At 45.3% G+C, this 24939-nt stretch overlaps 1 protein-coding gene and 1 long non-coding RNA gene across 3 annotated transcripts; one reads left to right on the top strand and one right to left on the bottom strand.

The window, feature by feature from the left end:
• Positions 1 to 9551: 9551 nt before the first annotated feature.
• LOC123096427 (uncharacterized) lies at positions 9552 to 11662 on the bottom strand. Its single transcript, XR_006446597.1, has 2 exons — positions 10669 to 11662; positions 9552 to 9870 (listed from the first exon to the last, which is right to left on the bottom strand). It is a non-coding gene; the product is annotated as an uncharacterized lncRNA (long non-coding RNA).
• Positions 11663 to 11823: 161 nt separating this feature from the next.
• LOC123096426 (kininogen-1) lies at positions 11824 to 13957 on the top strand. 2 transcript variants are annotated; one of them, XM_044518171.1, is made up of 3 exons: positions 11824 to 12055; positions 12732 to 12813; positions 12941 to 13957. In XM_044518171.1, exons 2-3 carry the CDS (start codon positions 12732 to 12734, stop codon positions 13750 to 13752), a joined length of 894 nt encoding a protein of 297 aa, XP_044374106.1. In that variant the 5' UTR covers positions 11824 to 12055; the 3' UTR covers positions 13753 to 13957. The 2 variants fall into 2 exon arrangements, with proteins under 2 accessions (XP_044374106.1, XP_044374107.1); XM_044518172.1 differs by having other exon boundaries at positions 11855 to 12116.
• Positions 13958 to 24939: the final 10982 nt, after the last annotated feature.

Here is a 24939-nt window from a genome sequence, read left to right as displayed (position 1 = left end):
GATCCCGTCGATTTGGACGAAGTCAGACGCCACGGCCACCATGACCGACCCCGTCCACATGGCCACTGCCCTCCCTGCGGGCTAGGAGCTTGTCGAGGAGCTCCGAACGCCTTCGCTACATCATCTACGCCAACGAGATCAAGTCCAGCACCCCTGCATCGACGTCGGTGCCGTCTTCCTCAACCTTGGGCCACCGCGACATTGCCATTCGATCCGCGCCGCCCCTAGCTCCCATGTCTTCCCCTAGGGAGGCATTGACACCACCATGATCTCCTCTTGCCTTTCCCCTGTTTCCCCTCTCGTTTGCTCTCGTTAGGTATTTCGCCGTGGCCGAGAACCGCCGTCCGCCATGGCCATTACAGGGGTAGCCACCGAGCTCCTCGGATTGACCCCGTGGCACATGCCCGCTCCTATGCATGCCCATGCCCGAGCCTGCCGCTCTTCTTCCGCGCCCGCGGGGCCACTCCCTCTCCATGCGCACGCCCGTGCTACACCGCGTCGGTCGCGCCCGCCGCTGCCGTCGCGCTCACCGTAGCCACCGCACCACTGTGCCCCGCGCGACACACACTCTGGTCGCGCGCCACACTCTCGCTGGCTGCGCTCGCCCCGTCTGCTGGCGCCTATCCCTTCGCTCGCCCCGCTGTCGCGCCCCTGCCTCACGCCGCCTCCAGTCGTGGCCATCTTCTGCCGACCGCCCCCTCAGCCACGCCGGCCGCATCTCTGCCCTCCACCGTCGGCCGCTCGCTTCGCCTGCTGCGTGTTGCTTCCTGCTGCTATGCGCTGCTCTACCACTGGTACGCTGCTGCGCCATGCCCTCAACACCGCCGTGGAAAAATGTGGCGAAGGGATTGTTAATGGAGTACGAGAAGGAGGTGGCGGAGAAGGTGTGGAGAGGCAGGAGGTCTGGGGCGGTGTCACCTGGCTGTGGTGGAGGTGTTTATGCGAGAAGGAGCCGGAGTGGAAGGAGATGTCACAATTGGAAAGAATCGAAAAAAAATCATAACCCGGAGATCTCAGTTCAAAAAAATGCTAATATCGATGGAGGGGTGATTTCCTTCAATAGGTGGAAAACATAGGAAATATTGGTTGTTATCAAGGAAAGGTAAAAATTTAGTAAAGTTAGGAATTTTGAACTGATTTCTATGCAAATGGGGTTTTATTGTTTGGTAACGTGATATCAGTACCTACCCGTTTGTGACGTGTCTGATTAGGAAAGTTTGCAAATGTTAAGAAACTATTTATTGGGAGGAAAGTTGTGACGTGACTGTTATTTGTTTCCTAAAACAAATTTCACTAATAAGAGAAATCAATTGATTTAGATAAGTTAGGAAAGTTAGATTAAAATGTATTATTTGTTTCCTGAAAATCTGTTATTTGTTTCCTAAGACAAATTGAACCAATAAAAGGAATCGATTGATTTGCATAATTTAAGGAAGTTAGATTAAAATGTATTATTTGTTTTCTGAAATCTGTTATTTGTTTCCTAAGACAAATTGAACCAATAAAAGGAATCGATTGATTTGCATAATTTAAGGAAGTTAGATCCGTGATTTGTTATACGTTAGGAAAGTTCTGGTTGTAATAAAGAGTGGAGAGAAAAATAAATCGATGGACCAGGGTGGGAGGGGGTGGTGGGAGGAGAGACGAAGAAAAACCAGCAAAAATAAACCGCGGACCAGGGTGGGAGGGGATGGTGGGAGGGGATGGTGGGAGGAGAGACGATAAAACCCAGCGAAAATAAACCGCGGAGACCATTCACCAACTCGTCCATTAGGAGTAGAGATAGAAAATCAAAATAGTCTTGCCAACTTACTGTTGTTGCCTTCGTAGCTAAGTAATCTGCTACTACTGCCTCTGTATGTATGCAACGGAGACATGGGTGGAGCCCACAAGCCCGTGGATTCGCCTCCCCTCCGTCTGAAGCTCCGGCGGCCGGTGACGGGGGGAGTATTTCTAGTGCCTCGGCTTATATAGTAGGGTTTTAGTTCTCGCAAATGCGGCGCTCAGACGGATGGCGGTGTTTCTTCTTTGAGTTGGCTTTCGGGCTCCGATCCTCCTCAAGTTCGTTCGTCGGCACGGATTAGACGGAGCTCCGGCGAAGATTCCTGCCAGCTCCTCGAAGCGGCGAGGTTAGAGTTTCTCGGCGCACGTACGTAACCGCGAGATTTGGTGTTAGATTCTTCAAACCGATTCAAGGATTCAACGGCGACTACTGCGGCCCCCGAACGCTGGTCCTTAGGGGCATGTGCATGAAGACTTCCCGACTGTCATCGACAAGGACATGCCGGCTCCGGTATGGGAGCGGTGATGATGGTGTGTCGGCGGCTCGTTCTGACAGCGACAGCTACGCGTCGGCGGCTCGTTCTGGTGGCGACAATGGTCGTTCGGTTGTCCATGAACTTCGATGTAATTTTTATTATGTTTGAGTTTCTTTATACTTCCGATGAATCTTCATAATAGATCTGATATTTTTCGCAAAAAACATATATATTAGATGTGCCTCACGATAGCGTCTTCAAATTATTTCTGCAAGAAAGCCTACACACAATATATGCGGAAACAACGCCTACAAAAAGGAATTGCTGATCCTGGTTACAAACTCATAATCGGTGCTGTAAAAGAAAGAGCTTTTGGGGCGGCCAAACGATTTATACACGACTAGTGGTACATTGTCCGGCATAAAGATCTTGCAATTCTGAGCCCCCCATCGCTTGCTTAACGACAGTTGCTTTCCTTCCTGGACCTGGCTACCTGGCGCACGAGCGCCTCTTCAGGTCAGCGAGGGCCCTCCCCAAAAGGAAAGTTTTACCGCACGCGGCGTCAGGACAGTCTAGAAAAGGAAAAACCTCCCGCGCCAGCTTCCACCTGCATTTATTAGGGGATCAAAAACTTTAAAAACTTGTAACTTTTGATTAGAATGTCAAAATTCAAATCCGTTTTTACCGGTGGGTTTCTCGCGACGAGTTCTTCAAAACTAGATCCCATATGAGTAGGTTTCGAAGAACTTTTTTTTCGAGCAACTTTAGTGTTATAGAAAAGCAACTCCTTTTTCCTAGTATGACTACCTATCAACGGAGGATCCTTTTAAGTCGGTTACCATGACTATCAATTGACTAGTTTCACCTCTAAATCACCTAACATAAAGACAACTCCAACGTGGATCACCAAAACGCCCCAAATATCGAAATCGACCTCTCTAGACACTTTTAGCCATCCAATGAGTCCAACTACTATCAGGCATGTAAAAAAGGTCTGCTGCCCCATATGAGTTCCTTGCAGTAAAAAATAGCATGCATCCCCTATGCAAAAGTAAAAAACATGCAACAACTTTGCTATGATTTCAGACAACTCTTACAAAATTTGAAGCAACTAGTGTCATGCATTAAAAGAGGGGTTGCTGCCCCATAAGCTCCTTGCAGTAACATCATGCAACCCTTGTGCAAAAAAAAAAGAACCACAAAAACAACTAGTAGAGACAACATATATAGGTATGTTCCACCCGCTCCCCTCTACGGTCGCACCAAGGGATCCCACCCGAGGAGGGGAAAATCTTGACTCCCCCTCTATGACCCAAACTTAATTACAGGTATCTAAAACATTTAGATATTTATCAAAAAATGGTCTTGATAAAATATTTCTGTTCGTGAGGATTGGGCAACTGGATACATGGTTTTAGGCAAACTATTTGTTGATTGTGGGCAACTGGATACTTTGTTTTAGGCAATTGTATGGTTGACTGTGGGCAACTGGATACTTTTTTAGGGCAACTTTGGGTGTGAAGGAGGCAACTATCGTGCTATAGAGAAGCAACTTCTTCTCTTTGGCCTAGTAGGACTTCCTATTAGGTTTGTTGGCGTAAAAACAAGAAAAATCAGACAAAACATAACGCCCCTTTAGTGCTACATACAAAACAACTTCACTACACTATGTGTACCTGTGAATTTTACTAACATTATCCCAACTTGCCTATCATGCATGGTTGCTCATTTGCCTATTGTTTGATAGTTAGTTGCCTACAATTGATGTGCAGTTGCCTATAAATATTGTAAATTGCCTACCAATTGATGCCTAGTTTCCTACTATTGGTAATTAGTTGTCTATCATTGCTTCTCGGTTGCCTAACTTTGCAAAAATAGTTGCCTACAATATTGTGAAGTGGTTTACCATTGTTTTTCTAAGTTGCATGCAAACACTCTAAAAGTTGCCAAAATTGAGCACCAAGTTGCCTATCGTAGTTAGCAATAGCAGATACAAGAGTATCAATGGTAGATGACTTCATAGTATTATAGGCCGTTTAGAATCAACAATATGCAACTTATAAGTACCAGTGAGGAAGCTAGGAGAATATGCAACTTAGAAGTACCCGTGAGGAAGTTAGGAGAATGTTAGAGAAAATTAATTAGGAGAAAGTGTAGTGAAGTTGCCTATTTTTTGCACTAAAGTTGTCTCTCGTAGAAAGAAAGTTGCTTATAAAGGTGATATGATGTTGTCTACCTCTGTTCAAGGTTATTCTCTATTACTAGTTAGTTGCTCATTGTTGGTAATTAGTTACTTTAAATTGGAGTGGAGTTGCTTCTGTTTTGCACTAAAGTTGTCTCATCTAGCGTCTAAGTTGCTTTCTGAAAGAAAAATCATCAAAACGTATTCATGTGGGTATAGTTTTGAAGAGCTCGTCAGGACCTGGCTAGCCAACATCCGTGTGCTTAATAGCGTTGGCGGGCAGACTCCCCTAGAAAAGGAAAACACATCTCATACCACCCATCCCCACATAGTTCAAAATTTGAAATCATGATAGATGACTTAAATCCCACAAAAACTTTTCGATATTGTAGGCAACTTAGGTCCCTTGATGGACAACTTCATAGTATTGTAAGAAATTGAGGATCACTCATAGGCAACTTCGTAGTGAAAGGGCAACCTGGTTTCTGCGGTAGACAACTTATAAGCCATGTTAGAGTTTCCACTCTACGGTAAGAAATTTTCACAGTATGATAGGCAACTAAACAATCCACAACTTATTTTCCAATGTATGCAACTTAGAAATCATGGTGACCCCCCTATTACACTGTTGCACACAACTAACTAGGTGGCTACTAGGCGAAGTTAGTTATACACACGGTGCAATTCATCTAGCATCAGATTTGCTCATGTTTAACACTAATGTTGCTTCATCTAGCATCAAAGTTGCTTTCGAAAAAAAATCATCAAAACATATTCATATGGGATCTAGTTTTGAAGAGCTCGTCGCGAGGAACCCTGCAGTGAAAACGGTTCTGCGTTCTGACACTCGGTAAAGTTGTAGCTTTTTGAAAATTTGAAACAGAATAAATAGATGACGTTGGCACATGCATGCGCTTTACACTACCCAGTGGATAACGCGTTTATTACAGATAGCAAACTAGTTTTGTCATCTAGCGCGTGCGCTTGCCGCGTCCATCCGGCGCAGCTCCACTGTGAAGTATTTAGGTTGAATCAAATGGACCCGGATACGGAGCGCCGCTGCGCTGGCTCGTTGATTCGAGCGCACCCTCCCCCACGGGTGCCTTGAATAGAACGGCCGCGCGATGCATGCGTTGCTAGCAGGCGCAATCAGCACCCTACCCGCCATGTATCCATCCATTCACATACATCCATCAGGCAGCAGCTAAGCCATCTAGTACGTGACTACGTGTGCATGGCAAAGTAGTTGGTCGATGATGCCTCGCACACACGTGTGCTGGCTTGCTTCTTTGCTACGTTTTCTTACACGCCTGCAACTGCTCATCAACCGATTCGTCCGTGTGCTCCTAAGTGTACCGTGCCGAACGCCACCTCGCTAGATGATCCATCCGGTCACCTGGTGTACCGCTCACTAGCACCGTTGTCCGGGAGCCAGGCCGACCAATCTAACGGCCCCGATGCCAGACTACATCTCTCGTGTCCCTCCCTTTTGAGGCACATGCTAGATCGCGTCCCTTGCAACCTCCTCCACGATGAATCATTGATCACTATGGCACAAGACCCATACCTCTTGCGACGACCATCACTACTACCACAAAATGAAGCGAGCATCACCCCTCAGAACCAAGGCATCACACTCTGTTGCACACCGCGTCGTCGCATGGCCCTCGTCTATATCAAGCAAGTTCATCGGAAATGGGGATTGTGCAACCACTTGTACGTCATACGAGTACATCGTCTACTACATCGTATCACAACTCTTCATTGGTCTAGACCATAGAGGTAACTATCGCGACCTTCTCATCGTATTAGCCGTTGAATGTTTCACTAGCAAGGTCGGATAACGCTATCACATACCGGAGTCACTATAAACGTCCACCATGAGTATACCGACTTGAGTCAAGACCAACATCACTCGCGCGGAATGGGGATAATTTAGTACCGAGTTACTTTTAGTTGAGTTGCTTTGAGTTGTTGACACAAACCTAATTGGAAGGTATCTAAAACCATTAAATATTGATCGAAATATGGTCCTAATGATGTTTCTATTCATGAGGATTGGGCAACTCATTACATGCTTTTAGGCAACTGTATGGTTGATTATGGGCAACTATGTTATCTTTCATGTACAGTGCAGAGCAAACTCTGGTATATTTTTCTGAAATTCTTAACGCGTCTCTATGACACAAATCTAATTGAAAGGTATCTAAAACCTTTAGATATTGCCCAAAATATGGTCTTGGTGACGTTTCTGTTCATGAGGATTGGGCAACTCGATACCTTTTAATTAGGTATACATATTCTAGGTTGTTCATTTTGGGAAATACATCAACAAAAGTAAAGAACAGAGTGCGCCTAGTCCCCTCCTGTGACGTCCCCGCGAACCAGTGCATGCCCGCCCAAACCACGCACCCCACCTGGTCCCCCTCTCCTCCTTTTCTTGGCTACCAGCGCCAAGCATCCAACCCCAGCATGTCATCCTTCTTCCTCTCCTCCCACCTAACAGTTTCCAGAATCCTCTCTCTCCTTTTGATCTAGAAAGCTTGGCAATCATGATGCTTTGAACAGATCATCTTTCTCCCGTCCTCAAACGCACCGATCAAATTGTAGAAAAAAAACAACTGGCTGAAACCCGCACACCCCTCTCCATCCCCTCCCCCTCCTTCCCCTTTCACTTGTTTTAATGACCAGGGATACTTGAACAACCAAAAAAACAGGTTGATGATCAACAAAAACTTGGTTTGTCTCCTTTCACACATAGATAAGCCGTTGGGCAAAATTACAATTTCCTGTAAGAACTTGAAAAAGATGACCAAAAAGCTAGGCAACTATGTACTGCAAGTATAGAGCCTTAAAACAGTTTGTGCATGTATGGACCATAGATCATGCTGTTTTCAAAAAGAGTAAAACCACACAAGGCAAACTTACTAGTGATTTTCAGGCAACTCATTAAAATTTGAAGCAATTACTATCAGGCGTGTAAAAAAGGTCTGCTCCCATATAAGTTCCTTGTAGTAAAAATTATCATGCATCCTCCTATGCAAAAGTAAAAAATACATGCAACAACTTTGCCTGTGATTTCAGGCAACTCATGATAAAATTTGAAGCAACTAGTGTCAGACATTAAAAAAGGGGTTGTTGCCCCTATAAGATCCTTGCAGTAATATCAGGCAACCCTTTATGCAAAAAAACAAAGAACCACAAAAACAGCAAAGAGGATGTCATATATAGGTGACAGTAACACATATGTAGGTGCATTAAATACACAAGTAAAAACAAAAAAACACGGTCGCATAATATCAAAAATGACTAGGCATGTGTCCCTTCTCCCAGCAAAGACATACTGGTTTTAAGCAACTATCTTGTGTGCTATAAGCAACTTTGTCCATGCAAAAAAAACGTAAGAAGCTTGTTCAATGCAAATACAATCAATCTTTGTCCACACAAAATTAGGAACTATTTTTGTTAACAGCAAAAAATATGCAGATTAAAAAAAAATCTTTATGTCCTACGTACTACTTAAAATGAAGCAACTTCCTCCCAGTTTTGTTGGTGCCTATGATCCCAACGATGTGATTTAGCAGGCAACTTTGTGGAGTTTTTCAAACAACTTCACTGTTTTTCTTGGGCAACTACACACAACCACACCCACGCACGCATAGTCGTGTGCCTCGTATCTCCAGTTGACACCTAAAAAAGAGGAATAAAGAACATACACATGTTCATTTTTGAAGGGGTTCACAGATAAGCTTAGTCCCCTAAAAACATTATGTCCCCATGACCAGCACCACCCCTCCTCCTCTAAGATCATTCTCGCACCAAGGGATCCCACCCTGAGGAGAAAAAATTCTTGACGGGTCTCTACGACACAAACTTAATTGAAATGTATCTAAAACCTTTAGATAGTGGCCAAAATATGGTCTTGGTGATGTTTCTGTTCATGAGGATTGGGCAACTGGATATATGGTTTTAGGCAACTGTATAGTTGATCATGGGCAACTATGGCACCTACAAAAAGGGATAAAGAATATAAACATGTTCGCTTTTGGAGGGGTTCACAGAAAAACTTAATCCCCTACAAACACTTTGTGGTTTTAGTTATGTCCCATGACCAGCTTCACCCCTCCCCCCCCTCTATGATCATTCGCCAAGTATTTACGATTGCACCATGGGATCCCACCCGAGGATAAGAAATTCTGAACGCATCTCTATGACACAAACCAAATTGAAAGATATCTAAAAGCTTTAGATATTGGCCAAAATATGGTATTGATGATGTTTCTGTTCACGAGGATTGGGCAACTCGATACATACTTTTAGGGAACTGTATGGTTGCTTGTGGGCAACTATGTAATCTTTCATGTATTGTGCATGAAAAAGGCATCCAAACAGTGTAGGCATACTCTGGTATCTTTTTTGTGTATTTTTGTTGCTTTTGTTGTGTGATAGTTCTTCCCAAATCACAACAAGTTTTACTTTATGATGCTTTGTGATTTATGGCCAGTTGCTCTATTCTGGTTCGAAGTTGCTCTATCACTACTGACCTCTTTTTTGTGTTGCTTTTTCAGAAGTAGGATGATGCAGGTGATGTCTCTGTTCTGTGGTTAAGAATAAAACGTTTGTAAAAAAGGTAGACTGAAGATCACTGAATATAAACCCCCCACGAATTCAGTAAAACCAAATCAACTTTAGTTGAATATTACAGGAAAACAAATGCTCGTAACTGAAGCAACAAATTGTGCAAAGAAAAATCCTACTACCCTCCCCCCCTCGAGCGCAGCTCGACGTCACACTGTGAGCAACTCCTACTACCCTCCCCCAAACCTAGCAAAATCTACACAACTGTTCTAGCAAGATTGAAAAGCAACTGTCTCTAGCAAAAGAAATCCCACTATATTACAAAAACAAACAGTGCAAAACTATTCTAGCAAAACCAAGCAACAGTCCTAGGAAAACCAAGCAACTGTCCTAGCAATCGAAGCAACCGCATTACCTAAAACATAATGCAAAATTGGCCTAGCAAAAACCAAACAACTGTCCTAGCAATCGAAGCAACCGCATTACCTAAAACACAATGCAAAATTGGCCTAGCAAAAACCAAACAACTGTCCTAACAAAATCAAGCAACTGCATTACAATACGAGGCAACTCTTCTAGAAATCCAAGGGACTGCTTTCTCCCCATAATTCACATAACTGCCTATCTATTGATTGCAAAAAGTTCACCCACTGATTCAAACACAAATGTCCATTGCTCTGCAACGAATTTGTACAAATTTGATGGGGGAAAATGGGCGCCATCCATGCTCACCTTCAGGTAGTGAGGCCCCCTTGAGCTGCAACATCATCTCCTCCCTTGCTCTTGGGGACGCTCGCTGCCAGCGTGTTCTTCCAGTAGTTGCGGATGGGTGGACATCCCACATCCCGCACCCTGGCATGAGAACACCCCTTCGATTAGTAGTGGGAATAAACACATCCAATTTATGAGGCAAAATCATATTAGGTTTATATGAAATAGTTTCGCTAGTTAATGGGTGTTTAACTGTTTATACTACTACTAGTATGCAATTGTAGACATAAGAATAGTCGCATAGCAAGTTGCACATATGACATGCATATGGACAAGGCCGCTGGTTCAAACTATGGAGACAGTTGATCGAGCATGTGGTGTGCACCCATAAAAATTTGCAAGGAATGACCATGCTCACACCTTAAAGAAGTAGCAGAATTGTAGATTGAATGGGGGTGTCTTCATGTCCATAAAGGTGTTCTTCGGTGCAGTTCGTCGCATCACGCCGCCGGCAGGTGAGCTCCGGTCCTGCTGTCGCATGCAAACCAGGGTTGCTTTGCGCCTGATCCAAGCTCTACAGCTACCACACACGCACACTAATGGACTATGATGCTAAGCACGAGCTACTAATAAAGCTATCTATTGTGCAATCCAGGGCTGTTGTGCGTCAATACCTAAGCACCCAAACTAATAGGATTATCCCCAAAATACATATGTCTAAACTAGAATTACCAACCCTAGATTTGGAGGCGCTACTGCGCCATTACCTCTAATCGACGGCAAAAATCGACGTCTCCATTGCCCTCCCGCTCTCTCTCTCGTGCGTGTCCCCTACCCCTCAATATGGAGACCCCGTTCACGACTCCGGCGGCGGGGTTGAGACCCTTGCAGCCAGCATGCATGAGAAGGCAAATCGCGGCGCGCGCGAAGAGGAGGTACCTTGACGGCTCGACCACGACGCCGACGGCATTACTCCAGCTCCGCACTGAAAATTTGGGAGGAAGAGACGGTGGCGCTGCTATTCCCGTCCTGGCCGACCTCTTCGCCGGCTCCTCTGATCCGCCGCCTCCACATCGACGCTCCGGTGTGCTCCCGTGCTTCTTCACCTCCGTTCTGAGAGGAGGAAAGGGATCGGGATAAGGCTTTTTTCTGGAGAGGGACCGGGATAAGGATAGCGGAAGGGATGTATCGGTGTGCTGTTTTTTTGGAAGGGAGCGACGTTTGCAGTTTGTCGGCTAGTACGTGTGCTCGGAACATCCAGAGAGCGCAGCTGCGTTTCTAAGTATTTGGGTTCCTTCATAGGCGCGTCCGCCCACTTGAAGCGCGCCCGTGCAATGCATTGGCAGGAGGGACTGCTAAATGAAGACAAAGAGAAAACTTTGCCCACACACATTTCCAACTCCGTGCAAACAGCGTGCATGGACGACGTGCAAACATCCTGAACTGGGAGTCAGTTGGGCGCTGTTCTAGCAAAGGCAGATCTGGAAGAAGCAAAACCGACCGTCACGGGCTTCCGTTGCATTGCCTGCAATGGGATGATCCTAGTACTCACTCAGTAGACAGTAGGTGGAGCACCGCTACATGGTGCTACTTTCACCACGCGAACATCTCGAGGGCAGGGCGGTGGTACTATCCACAGCTTTATTTGGTTTCCTTTTCGAACAGCGGCTTCTCTCAACAGCGCGGCAGCTCAACAGTGCAGCAGCAGCTCTGCTAGCGACAGCTCTTCTCGTCCTCCTTCCCCGGCGAATGGTGGGGAAAAGGCGGGAGAGGTGGGGAAGGAAGACGCCACTTCTCCACCCAGATCGAAAATCATGGCAGTCTGGTGTGGTGGTAGTAGTACTAGTAGTACTAGTAGCCTAATCAAACTCCCTCAATCTTATCGCATAGCGTAGTGCCCTTGCTCGCCGACACATTACGGACTACGCGCCGGGCGGGCCAGAAAAGCGGCTACAGCGAGAGCGCTACGGGTGGAGGTGTAGAGCAGTTTCGCGGGTGGAAAGGTGGCGGTGAGCTAAGCCATTCTGGATCACACCCCCTTTTACTATTTTATTTCCTGCATGAAATCCCGCTGGTTTTAAGGTGGTCGGCCCACCGAGCACCGAGAGCTAGCAGCGTCGATGCAATCATGCGTGTCAGCCTGTGCCTGCGCCACCAGCTAGTTTAAAACCAGAGCTGCCACTGCATCCACCCTCACTTTTCTCTCTTTCTCGTCTTGCTTCCTCACCTCTTCTTCCTCCTGCCGGCCTCCCTCTCGGCTGGCTGGCTCTTCTTGCTTTGCCACGAGCGATCACCACGAAGAAGAAGGCAGGACCTAACCTTGGAGGTAAGACCTCTGCTCTCTTCATTAGCGCGGGTCTTTTCCTACATGCTCCGAGTTTCTCCTGGTACGCACGCAAACACTATCAAAGTTCATCAACTGCTATAAAATCCTTGCGCCTTGAAACACTCACTCTCTCGCTCTCCCTCACTCTCTATCTCTCTCTCTCTCTCTCGATTGAAACTCTTTTTTTTATAACGAGGCAGAAGATCTCTAATGCTAGTAGATCCATGTTCAGACGATCGGTACAGTACTTTTGGTGTACTGTGACTAACGCTTGGTGGGATAACTGATTGCTTTGTGGCCTGTCTACCAAAGTGGGAGACGTGAAGTAGAGATCAAGGCAACGAGCGAGATGCTTTCCTCTTTAAAATAAATTGACCAACTACCTAGCTTGTACTGTAGCTATTAGTTGTTGATCCGGGGATATGTCGGCCGGAGAAGTAGTCAATATTCCCAGGAAATTAGGATTCTGATTCACTCATCCTCTGCTTCTCTCATGAAACAAAACTACTGCAAGATTCAGTTCAGGCCAAAGCTCTCTTAATTTTTCTCTGTCCTTTATGTCTATATAGATACTGAAAAAGTAAGTTTTTTAGGGAATGTAACAAACAAAAATAGTTTGGACTGCTGTTAAAAAGAAATTAGTTTGGACTAATCGCAAGATATTTTTTACTTTCAGATGTCGACAATCATCATGAGAGTCGACCTTGACTGCGACCGATGCTACAAGAAGATCAGAAAGGTCCTCTGCAAGCTCCAAGGTTAAGTGCCCCGAGATCCCAAATTGTGCATCACCTTGTAGTACATACTATCAGGAGCAAATTGCAATAGAAAGATTCTTGATCCATGGACTAGACAACTCACTTCTGTTTCTGCATGCATCAACAGACAGAGAAAACATCAAGATGATCTCGTACGACGAGAAGAGCAACACGGTGACGGTGTCCGGCTCCTTCGACGCCGAGGAGGTCGCCGACAGGCTCTGCTCCGATGCTGGCAAGGTGATCACCGACGTACAAGTCGCCGGAGGGAACCCCGGCGCCAAGGTGGCGCCCAAGCAGCACGGCAAGGAGGGCCACGGCCACGGCCCCGGCCCCCAAGCGCACGGTCACGGCGGCAAGCCGGAGAAGACCAAGCACGTCAAGTTCGGCATGGACGACGACGAACGAATCGATCGGCACGGCCCTGGCCCGCAAGCGCACGGTCACAATCACGGCGGCAAGCCGGAGAAGACCAAGCACGTCCAGTTCGGCATGGAGGACGACGAACGGATCGATCGGCGCGGCCACCACGACCAAGGCCACGGACACGGACACGGACATGGGCACGGCAACGGCCACGGCGGCAAGCCGAAGGTAGTAACTACCACGGCGATGTCACGGAATGAGGCCCCGCGCGGCCAGCAGCCGGCGTCCATGACGGCCATGGCGCCGGTGCGGATGCCGACGTCGGCGCCTAGCATGACGATGATGCCGCAGGCGATGGCCACGCCGTCCATCTGGCCGGCCGCCCCTGGGTGGGGGTACAGCGCACCCGCATACGGACACGGGTACGCCGGAGGGGCACCTGCCGGCGGGTACTACGGCGGGCCCGTGTACGACCACGGCGCGTACGGGGCGTACGTCGGAGGGTACGGCAGGAATCCGTACCAGCCGCAGTGCTACGAGGAGGAGCCTAGTGCTGGGTGCAGCGTCATGTGATGAACTGAACACGCACACGGAGCGCACATCAAAACCTTGCTCACTTGCTCAGTTTGTGCCTATCACGTATTCACGTTGGTGTGTGTGATGTGAAACGATAGGCGAGTAGATACGTTTAACTCTTTCTGTGTATACCACTACTCTGTAATCTTTCCCTAGCTTGTTGTAACAACCTATATAATCCAAATCTGTAATCTTCCCCTAACTTGTTGTAACAACCTATATAATCCTAACCCGTAATCTTCCCCTAACTGGTTGTAACAACCTATATAATCCCGCACTACCAAATCCGCCCCGTATACATCCGCAGACTCGCTCGACCGGGCAGTCCTTAAATTCCCCATGTACGTCCGCGGACTCGCCCAACCAACCGTATCTTATATCAGGCACCCTTATCTATACTATACATGTAACATGATGACATGATAAATTACTTTACGTGATCAAACAACTGACAACAAAATTGGCATCAAAAATCAATCAGACAACAAAGCACATAAGCCCACTTTACATCACCCAAAAGATCACCACAATTCATCACCGGACAAGTTCTAAACTTAAACAACTAAAAAATGATAATATAATGGAGGAGGAGGATCACCACTTCCTCAACGAAATTGACGTCAAACGGACAACAAAATGCAATGCACATAAACCCACTTTAAATCATCCAAAAGATCACAACAATTCATCACCGGACAAGTTCTAAACTTAAACAACTAAAAAATGATAATACAAACGGAGGAGGAGCGGGATCACCACTTCCTCGCAGGGCCTTTGCCCTTTTGGCTGTCGGTGCGGTTGTAGGCGTCCACGGCAGGTGGTGGATCATTGAAGTCATCAAAGGTGGAGTTGTGGTCGTCATCATTGTCGGACGAGGAGTCGGAGAGGACGATGAGCCCATTCATCCACCAGACGACCCTGTCCTGCTGCCGCTTGAGCTCGGCCACCCGAGCCACCTCCACCGTTGCCTACACCGCGTCGCGCTCCTACTGCTCAATGGCAAGCCGGAGCGCCTTCGCGTTCTTCCTCCGTAGCCGGCGAGCATCCGTCTCCGTTGTCGTCAGCGACCGGCGGTTGACTGATGTCTACTACACAACTTGTTCCTGTAGACTCGTGTTGGGCCTTCAAGCACAGAGTTTTGTAGGACAGTAGCAAATTTTCCTCAAGTGGATGACCTAAGGTTCATCAATCCGTGGGAGGCATAGGATGAAGATGGTCTTTCTCAACAACTCTGCAACCAAATAATAAAGAGTCTCTTGTGTCCCCAACACAACAAATACAATGGTAAATTATATAGGTGCACTAGTTCGGCGAAGAGATGGTGATACAAGTGTAGTAATGATAGTAGATATTGATTTTTATAATAGGAAAAATAAAAAACAGTAAGGTAGCAAGTAACAAAAGTGAGCACACACGGTATTGCAATGCTTGAAAATAAGGCCTAGGGTTCATACTTTCGCTAGTGCAATCTCTCAACAATGCTAATACAATTGGATCATATAACCACCCCTCAACGTGCGATGAAGAATCACTCTAAAGTTCTTATCTAGCGGAGAAAATAAGAAGAAATTGTTTGTAGGGTACGAAACCACCTCAAAGTTATCCTTTCCGATCAATCTATTCAAGAGTTTGTACTAAAATAACGCCAAGTTATCCTTTCCAATCGATCTATCTAAGAGTTCGTACTAAAATAACACCATATGATACACATCAACCAACTCTAATATCACGCAGATACTCCAATGTCACCATGAGTATTTGTGAGTTGATTATTGAAGGAAATATGCCCTAGAGGCAATAATAAAGTATTATATATTTCCTTATATCATGATAAATGTTTATTATTCATGCTAGAATTGTATTAACCGGAAACATAATACATGTGTGAATACATAGACAAACAGAGTGTCACTAGTATGCCTCTACTTGACTAGCTCGTTAATCAAAGATGGTTATGTTTCCTAGCCATAGACATGAGTTGTCATTTGATTAACGGGATCACCTCATTAGGAGAATGACGTGATTGACTTGACCCATTCCGTTACCTTAGCACCCGATCGTTTAGTATGTTGCTATTGCTTTCTTCAAGACTTATACATGTTCCTATGACTATGAGATTATGCAACTCCCGTTTACCGGAGGAACACTTTGTGTGCTACCAAACGTCACAACGTAAATGGGTGATTATAAAGGTGCTCTACAGGTGTTTCCAAAGGTACTTGTTGGGTTGGCGTATTTCGAGATTAGGATTTGTCACTCCAATTGTCGGAGAGGTATCTCTGGGCCCACTCGGTAATGCACATCACTATAAGCCTTGCAAGCATTGTGACTAATGAGTTAGTTGCGGGATGATGTGTTACGGAACGAGTAAAGAGACTTGCCGGTAACGAGATTGAACTAGGTATCGAGATACCGACGATCAAATCTCGGGCAAGTAACATACCGGTGACAAAGGGAACAACGTATGTTGTTATGCGGTCTGACCGATAAACATCTTTGTAGAATATGTGGGAGCCAATATGGGCATCCAGGTCCCGCTATTGGTTATTGACCGGAGAAGTATCTCGGTCATGTCTACATAGTTCTCGAACCCGTAGGGTCCGCACGCTTAACGTTACGATGACAGTTTTATTGAGTTTTGATGTACCGAAGGAGTTTGGAGTCCCGGATGAGATCGGCGATATGACGAGGAGTCTCGAAATGGTCGAGACGTAAAAATCGATATATTGGACGACTATATTCGGACTTCGGAAAGGTTCCGAGTGATTCGGGTATTTTTCGGAGTACCGGAGAGTTACGGGAATTCGTATTGGGCCTTAATGGGCCATATGGGAAAGGAGAGAAAGGCCTCAAAAGGTGGCCGCACCCCTCTCCATGGTCTGGTCCGAATTGGACTAGGGAAGGGGGGCGCACCCTTCCTTCTTTCTCCTTCCCCCTTCCCTTCTCCTACTCCCACAAGGAAAGGAGGAGTCCTACTCCCGGTGGGAGTAGGACTCCCCCCTATGGCGCGCCTCTCCCCTTGGCCGGCTGCCTCCCCCTTCCTCCTTTATATACAGGGGCAGGGGGGCACCCCAGAGACACAACAATTGATCCTTGAGATCTCTTAGCCGTGTGCGGTGCCCCCCTCCATCATATTACACCTCGATAATACCGTTGCGGAGCTTAGGCGAAGCCCTGCGTCGGTGGAACATCATCATCGTCACCACGCCGTCGTGCTGACGAAACTCTCCCTCAACACTCGGCTGGATCGGAGTTCGAGGGACGTCATCGAGCTGAACGTGTGTAGAACTCGGAGGTGCCGTACGTTCGGTACTTGATCGGTCGGATCGTGAAGACGTACGACTACATCAACTGCGTTGTGATAACGCTTCCACTGTCGGTCTACGAGGGTACGTGGACAACACTCTCCCCTCTCGTTGCTATGCATCACCATGATCTTGCATGTGCGTAGGAAATTTTTTGAAATTACTACGTTCCCCAACAGTGGCATCCGAGCCTGGTTTTATGCGTTGATGCTATGCACGAGTAGAACACAAGTGAGTTGTGGGCGATATAAGTCATACTGCTTACCAGCATGTCATACTTTGGTTCAGCGGTATTGTGAGATGAAGCGGCCCGGACCGACATTACGCGTACGCTTACGCGAGACTGGTTTCACCGTTGTGAGCACTCGTTGCTTAAAGGTGACTGGCGGGTGTCTGTCTCTCTCACTTTAGTTGAACAGAGTGTGGCTACGCCCGGTCCTTGCAAAGGTTAAAACAACACCAACTTGACAAACTATCGTTGTGGTTTTGATGCGTAGGTAAGAACGGTTCTTGCTAAGCCCGTAGCAGCCACGTAAAACTTGCAACAACAAAGTAGGGGACGTCTAACTTGTTTTTGCAGGGCATGTTGTGATGTGATATGGTCAAGACATGATGTGATATAATTTGTTGTATGAGATGATCATGTTTTGTAACCGAGTTATCGGCAACTGGCAGGAGCCATATCTTTGTCGTTTTATTGTATGCAATGCAATCGCCATGTAATGCTTTACTTTATCACTAAGCGGTAGCGATAGTCGTAGAAGCATAAGATTGACGAGACGACAACGATGCTACGATGGCGATCAAGGTGTCGCGCCGGTGACGATGGTGATCATGACGGTGCTTCGGAGATGGAGATCACAAGCACGGTGCTTCGGAGATGGAGATCACAAGCACAAGATGATGATGGCCATATCATATCACTTATATTGATTGCATGTGATGTTAATCCTTTATGCATCTTATCTTGCTTTGTTTGACGGTAGCATTATAAGATGATCCTTCACTAAATTATCAAAGTATAAGTGTTCTCCCTGAGTATGCACCGTTGCAAAAGTTCTTCGTGCTGAGACACCACGTGATGATCGGGTGTGATAGGCTCTACGTTCAAATACAACGGGTGCAAAACAGTTGCACACGCGGAATACTCAGGTTAAACTTGACGAGCCTAGCATATAACAGATATGGCCTCGGAACACGGAGACCGAAAGGTCGAGCGTGAATCATATAGTAGATATGATCAACATAGTGATGTTCACCATTGAAACTACTCCATCTCACGTGATGATCGGACATGGTTTAGTTGATATGGATCACGTGATCACTTAGAGGATTAGAGGGATGTCTATCTAAGTGGGAGTTCTTAAGTAATATGATTAATTGAACTTAAATTTATCATGAACTTAGTCCTGATAGTATTTTGCAAATTATGTTGTAGATCAATAGCTCGCGTTGTTGCTTCCCTGTGTTTATTTTTGATATGTTCCTAGAGAAAAATTATGTTGAAAGATGTTAGTAGCAAAGATGCGGATTGGATCCGTGATCTGAGGATTATCCTCATTGCTGCACAGAAAAATTATGTCCTTGATGCACCGCTAGGTGACAGACCTATTGCAGGAGCAGATGCAGACGTTATGAACGTTTGGCTAGCTCAATATGATGACTACTTGATAGTTTAGTGCACCATGCTTAACGGCTTAGAATCGGGACTTCAAAGACGTTTTGAACGTCATGGACCATATGAGATGTTCCAGGAGTTGAAGTTAATATTTCAAGAAAAATACCCGAGTTGAGAGATATGAAGTCTCCAACAAGTTCTATAGCTAAAAGATGGAGGAGAATCGCTCAACTAGTGAGCATGTGCTCAGATTGTCTGGGTACTACAATCGCTTGAATCAAGTGGGAGTTAATCTTCCAGATAAAATAGTGATTGACAGAATTCTCTAGTCACCATCACCAAGTTAGTAGAACTTCGTGATGAACTATAGTATGCAAGGGATGACGAAAGTAATTCCCGAGCTTTTCGTGATGCTGAAATCGACGAAGGTAGAAATCAAGAAAGAGCATCAAGTGTTGATGGTTAACAAGACCACTAGTTTCAAGAAAAGGGCAAAGGGATAGAAGGGGGACTTCAAGAAGAATGGCAAGCAAGTTGCTGCTCAAGTGAAGAAGCCTAAGTCTGGTCCTAAGCCTGAGACTAAGTGCTTCTACTGCAAAGGGACAGGTCACTGGAAGCGGAACTACCCCAAGTATTTGGTGGATAAGAAGGATGGCAAAGTGAACAAAGGTATATTGGATATACATGTTATTGATGTGTACTTACTAGTGTTTATAGCAACCCCTCAGTATTTGATACTGGTTCAGTTGCTAAAGAGTAGTAACTCGGAACGGGAGTTGCAGAATAAACAGAGACTAGTAAAAGGAGAGGTGACGATGTGTGTTGGAAGTAGTTCCAAGATTGATATGATCATCATCGCACACTCCCTATACTTTCGGGATTAGTTTTGAAACTAAATAAGTGTTATTTGGTGTTTGCGTTGAGCATGAATATGATTTGATCATGTTTATTGCAATACGGTTATTCATTTAAGTTAGAGAACAATTGTTGTTCTGTTTACATGAATAAAAACCTTCTATGGTCATACACACCAACGAAAATGGTTTGTTGGATCTCGATCGTAGTGATACACATAATCATAATACTGAAGCCAAAAGATGCAAAGTTAATAATGATAGTGCAAATTATTTGTGGCACTGCCGTTTTGGTCATATTGGTGTAAAGCGCATGAAGAAACTCCATACTGATGGGATTTTGGAATCACTTGATGCTTGCGAACCGTGCCTCATGGGCAAGATGACTAAAACGCCGTTCTCCGGAACTATGGAGAGAGCAACAGATTTGTTGGAAGTCATACATACAGATGTATGTGGTCCGATGAATATTGAGGCTCGTAGAAGGTATCATTATTTTCTGACCTTCACAAATGATTTGAGCAGATATGGGTATATCTACTTAATGAAACAGAAGTTTGAAACATTTGAAAAGTTCATATAATTTCAGAGTGAAGCGGAAAATCATCATAACAAGAAAATAAAGTTTCTACGATCTGATCGTGGAGAAGAGTATTTGAGTTACGAATTTGGCCTTCAGTTAAAACAATGTGAAATAGTTTCACTACTCACGCCACCTGGAACACCACAGTGTAATGGTGTGTCCGAACGTCATAACCGTACTTTATTGGATATAGTGCAATCTATGATGTCTCTTACCAATTTACCACTATTGTTTTGGGGTTATGCATTAGAGACAGCTGCATTCACGTTAAATAGGGCACCATCAAAATCCGTTGAGACGACGCCTTATGAACTGAGGTTTAGCAAGAAACCAAAGTTGTCGTTTCTTAAAATTTTGGGGTTGCGATGCTTATGTGAAAAAGTTTTCATCCTGATAAGCTCAAACCCAAATCGGAGAAATGTGTCTTCATAGGATACCCAAAGGAGACAGTTGGGTACACCTTCTATCACAGATCCGAAGGCAAGACATTCGTTGCTTAGTATGGATCCTTTCTAGAGAAGGAGTTTCTCTCGAAAGAAGTGAGTGGGAGGAAAGTAGAACTTGATGAGGTAACTATACCTGCTCCCTTATTGGAAAGTAGTTCATCACAGAAACTAGTTTCTGAGACACCTACACCAATTAGTGAGGAAGTTAATGATGATGATCATGAAACTTCAGATCAAGTTGTTACTGAACCTCGTAGGTCAACCAGAGTAAGATCCGCACCAGAGTGGTACGGTAATCCTGTTCTGGAGGTTATGTTACTAGACCATGACGAACCTACGAACTATGAAGAAGCGATGGTGAGCCCAGATTCCGCAAAATGGCTTGAGGCCATGAAATCTGAGATGAGATCCATGTATGAGAACAAAGTATGGACTTTGATTGACTTGCCCAATGATCGGCGAGCCATTGAGAATTAAATGGATCTTCAAGAGGAAGACGGACGCTGATAGTAGTGTTACTATCTACAAAGCTAGAATTGTCGCAAAAAGGTTTTCGACAAGTTCAAGATGTTGACTACGATGAGAGTTTCTCACTCGTATCTATGCTTAAGTCTGTCCGAATCATGTTAGCAATTGCCGCATTTTATGAAATCTGGCAAATGGATAAACAAAACTGCATTCCTTAATGGATTTATTAAAGAAGAGTTGTATATGATGCAACCAGAAGGTTTTGTCAATCCTAAAGGTGCTAACAAAATATGCAAGCTCCAGCGATCCATCTATGGACTGGTGCAAGCATCTCGGAGTTGGAATATACGCTTTGATAAGTTGATCAAAGCATATAGTTTTATACAGACTTGCGGTGAAGCCTGTATTTACAAGAAAGTGAGTGGGAGCACTACAACATTTCTGATAAGTATATGTGAATGACATATTGTTGATCGGAAATAATGTAGAATTATTCTGCAAAGCATAAAGGAGTGTTTGAAAGGAGTTTTTCAAAGAAAGACCTCGGTGAAGCTGCTTACATATTGAGCATCAAGATCTATAGAGATAGATCAAGACGCTTGATAAGTTTTTTCAATGAGTACATACCTTAACAAGATTTTGAAGTAGTTCAAAATGGAACAGTCAAAGAAAGAGTTCTTGCCTGTGTTACAAGGTGTGAAATTGAGTAAGACTCAAAGCCCGACCACGGCAGAAGATAGAAAGAGAATGAAAGTCATTCCCTATGCCTTGGCCATAGGTTCTATAAAGTATGCCATGCTGTGTACCAGATCTATTGTATACCCTACACTGATTTTGGCAAGGGAGTACAATAGTGATCTAGGAGTAGATCACTGGACAGCGGTCAAAATTATCCTTAGTGGAATAAGGATATGTTTCTCGATTATGGAAGTGACAAAAGGTTCGTCGTAAAGGGTTACGTCGATGCAAGTTTTGACACTAATCTAGATGACTCTAAGTCTCGGTCTAGATACATATTGAAAGTGGGAGCAATTAGCTAGAGTAGCTCCGTGCAGAGCATTGTAGACATAGAAATTTGCAAAATACTTACGGATCTGAATGTGACAGACCCGTTGACTAAAATTATCTCACAATCAAAACATGATCACACCTTAGTACTCTTTGGGTGTTAATCACATAGCGATGTGAACTAGATTATTGACTCTAGTAAACCCTTTGGGTGTTGGTCACATGACAATGTGAACTATGGGTGTTAATCACATGGTGATGTGAATTATTGATGTTAAATCACATGGCGATGTGAACTAGATTATTGACTCTAGTGCAAGTGGGAGACTGAAGGAAATATGCCCTAGAGGCAATAATAAAGTATTATATATTTCCTTATATCATGATAAATGTTTATTATTCATGCTAGAATTGTATTAACCGAAAACATAATACATGTGTGAATACATAGACAAACAGAGTGTCACTAGTATGCCTCTACTTGACTAGCTCGTTAATCAAAGATGGTTATGTTTCCTAGCCATAGACATGAGTTGTCATTTGATTAACGGGATCACCTCATTAGGAGAATGACGTGATTGAATTGACCCATTCCGTTACCTTAGCACCCGATCGTTTAGTATGTTGCTATTGCTTTCTTCATGACTTATATATGTTCCTATGACTATGAGATTATGCAACTCCCGTTTACCGGAGGAACACTTTGTGTGCTACCAAACGTCACAACGTAAATGGGTGATTATAAAGGTGCTCTACAGGTGTTTCCAAAGGTACTTGTTGGGTTGGCGTATTTCGAGATTAGGATTTGTCACTCCAATTGTCGGAGAGGTATCTCTGGGCCCACTCGGTAATGCACATCACTATAAGCCTTGCAAGCATTGTGACTAATGAGTTAGTTGCGGGATGATGTGTTACGGAAAGAGTAAAGAGACTTGCCGGTAACGAGATTGAACTAGGTATCGAGATACCGACGATCAAATCTCGGGCAAGTAACATACCGGTGACAAAGGGAACAACGTATGTTGTTATGCGGTCTGACTGATAAACATCTTTGTAGAATATGTGGGAGCCAATATGGGCATCCAGGTCCCGCTATTGGTTATTGACCGGAGAAGTATCTCGGTCATGTCTACATAGTTCTCGAACCCGTAGGGTCCGCACGCTTAACGTTACGATGACAGTTTTATTGAGTTTTGATGTACCGAAGGAGTTCGGAGTCCCGGATGAGATCGGCGATATGACGAGGAGTCTCGAAATGGTCGAGACGTAAAAATCGATATATTGGACGACTATATTCGGACTTCGGAAAGGTTCCGAGTGATTCGGGTATTTTTCGGAGTACCGGAGAGTTACGGGAATTCGTATTGGGCCTTAATGGGCCATATGGGAAAGGAGAGAAAGGCCTCAAAAGGTGGCCGCACCCCTCTCCATGGTCTGGTCCGAATTGGACTAGGGAAGGGGGGCGCACCCTTCCTTCTTTCTCCTTCCCCCTTCGCTTCTCCTACTCCCACAAGGAAAGGAGGAGTCCTACTCCCGGTGGGAGTAGGACTCCCCCCTATGGCGCGCCTCTCCCCTTGGCCGGCTGCCTCCCCCTTGTTCCTTTATATACGGGGGCAGGGGGGCACCCCAGAGACACAACAATTGATCCTTGAGATCTCTTAGTCGTGTGCGGTGCCCCCCTCCACCATATTACACCTCGATAATACCGTTGCGGAGCTTAGGCGAAACCCTGCGTCGGTGGAACATCATCATTGTCACCACGCCGTCGTGCTGACGAAACTCTCCCTCAATACTCGGCTGGATCAGAGTTCGACGGACGTCATCGAGCTGAACGTGTGTAGAACTCGGAGGTGCCGTACGTTCGGTACTTGATCGGTCGGATCGTGAAGACGTACGACTACATCAACCGCGTTGTGATAACGCTTCCGCTGTCGGTCTACGAGGGTACGTGGACAACACTCTCCCCTCTCGTTGCTATGCATCACCATGATCTTGCGTGTGCGTAGGAATTTTTTTGAAATTACTACGTTCCCCAACAATTATATGATATGCATCGAACAATTTCAGATTCATAATACTCAATCCAACACGAAGAACCTCAAAGAGTGCCCCAAGATTTCTACCGGAGTAACAAAGACGAGAAACGTGCATCAGCCCCTATGCATAGATTACCCCAATGTCACCTTGAGTGCCAAAACACACATCAAATGAATCAATATCGTGCCAAATTGATGTGTGTTTTGGCACTCAAGGTGACATTGTGGCTGCCGGGATGATGAAGATGGCCTTCGGTGATGATTTTTCTCTCCGGCAGGGTGCCGGAACAGGGTCCAGATTGGTTTTTCGTGGCTATAGAGGCTTGCGGCGGCGGAACTTCTGATCTAGGGTTATTTCTGGGGGTTTCTGTATTTATAGCATTTTTTGGCATCGGTTTCATGCGAAGATGGGCCTCAGGGGGCCCACCACCCACCAGGGCACGCCAGGGGGTTGCGCGCCCTGGTGTCTTGTGGGCAGCAAGGGCCCCCCCTCTAGTGGTTCTTTGCTCCAGTATTTTCTTGTCTTCCAAAAAAATCATCAAAAATTTTCGTCCAATTCCGAGAACTTTTATTTTTGCACAAAAAACAACACCACGGTAGTTCTGCTGAAAACATCGTCAGTCCGGGTTAGTGTAAATGCATCTAGTGCCCCTTAGTGATTTTGGTGTACTGAAGACTTATAGGTTATGGGACTTGTGTTTATGAGTGTACTCAGGTTCTATAAGTCTTTGAGGAGTTTGATATTTCCGAACAAAGTCAACCCCCAAAAATGAATGTCTTCATTTGAAGCCTTTGGTTTTCTTGAAGACTTTGAAAATGAGAAAATTGGAGTGACCTTGAAGATATTGATATTGATGCGAGGACTA

This window comes from Triticum aestivum, chromosome 4D (assembly GCF_018294505.1).
Source record: "Triticum aestivum cultivar Chinese Spring chromosome 4D, IWGSC CS RefSeq v2.1, whole genome shotgun sequence".
Classification (NCBI taxonomy): Eukaryota; Viridiplantae; Streptophyta; class Magnoliopsida; order Poales; family Poaceae; genus Triticum; species Triticum aestivum.
This window is presented reverse-complemented; position numbering and strand designations above follow the sequence as displayed.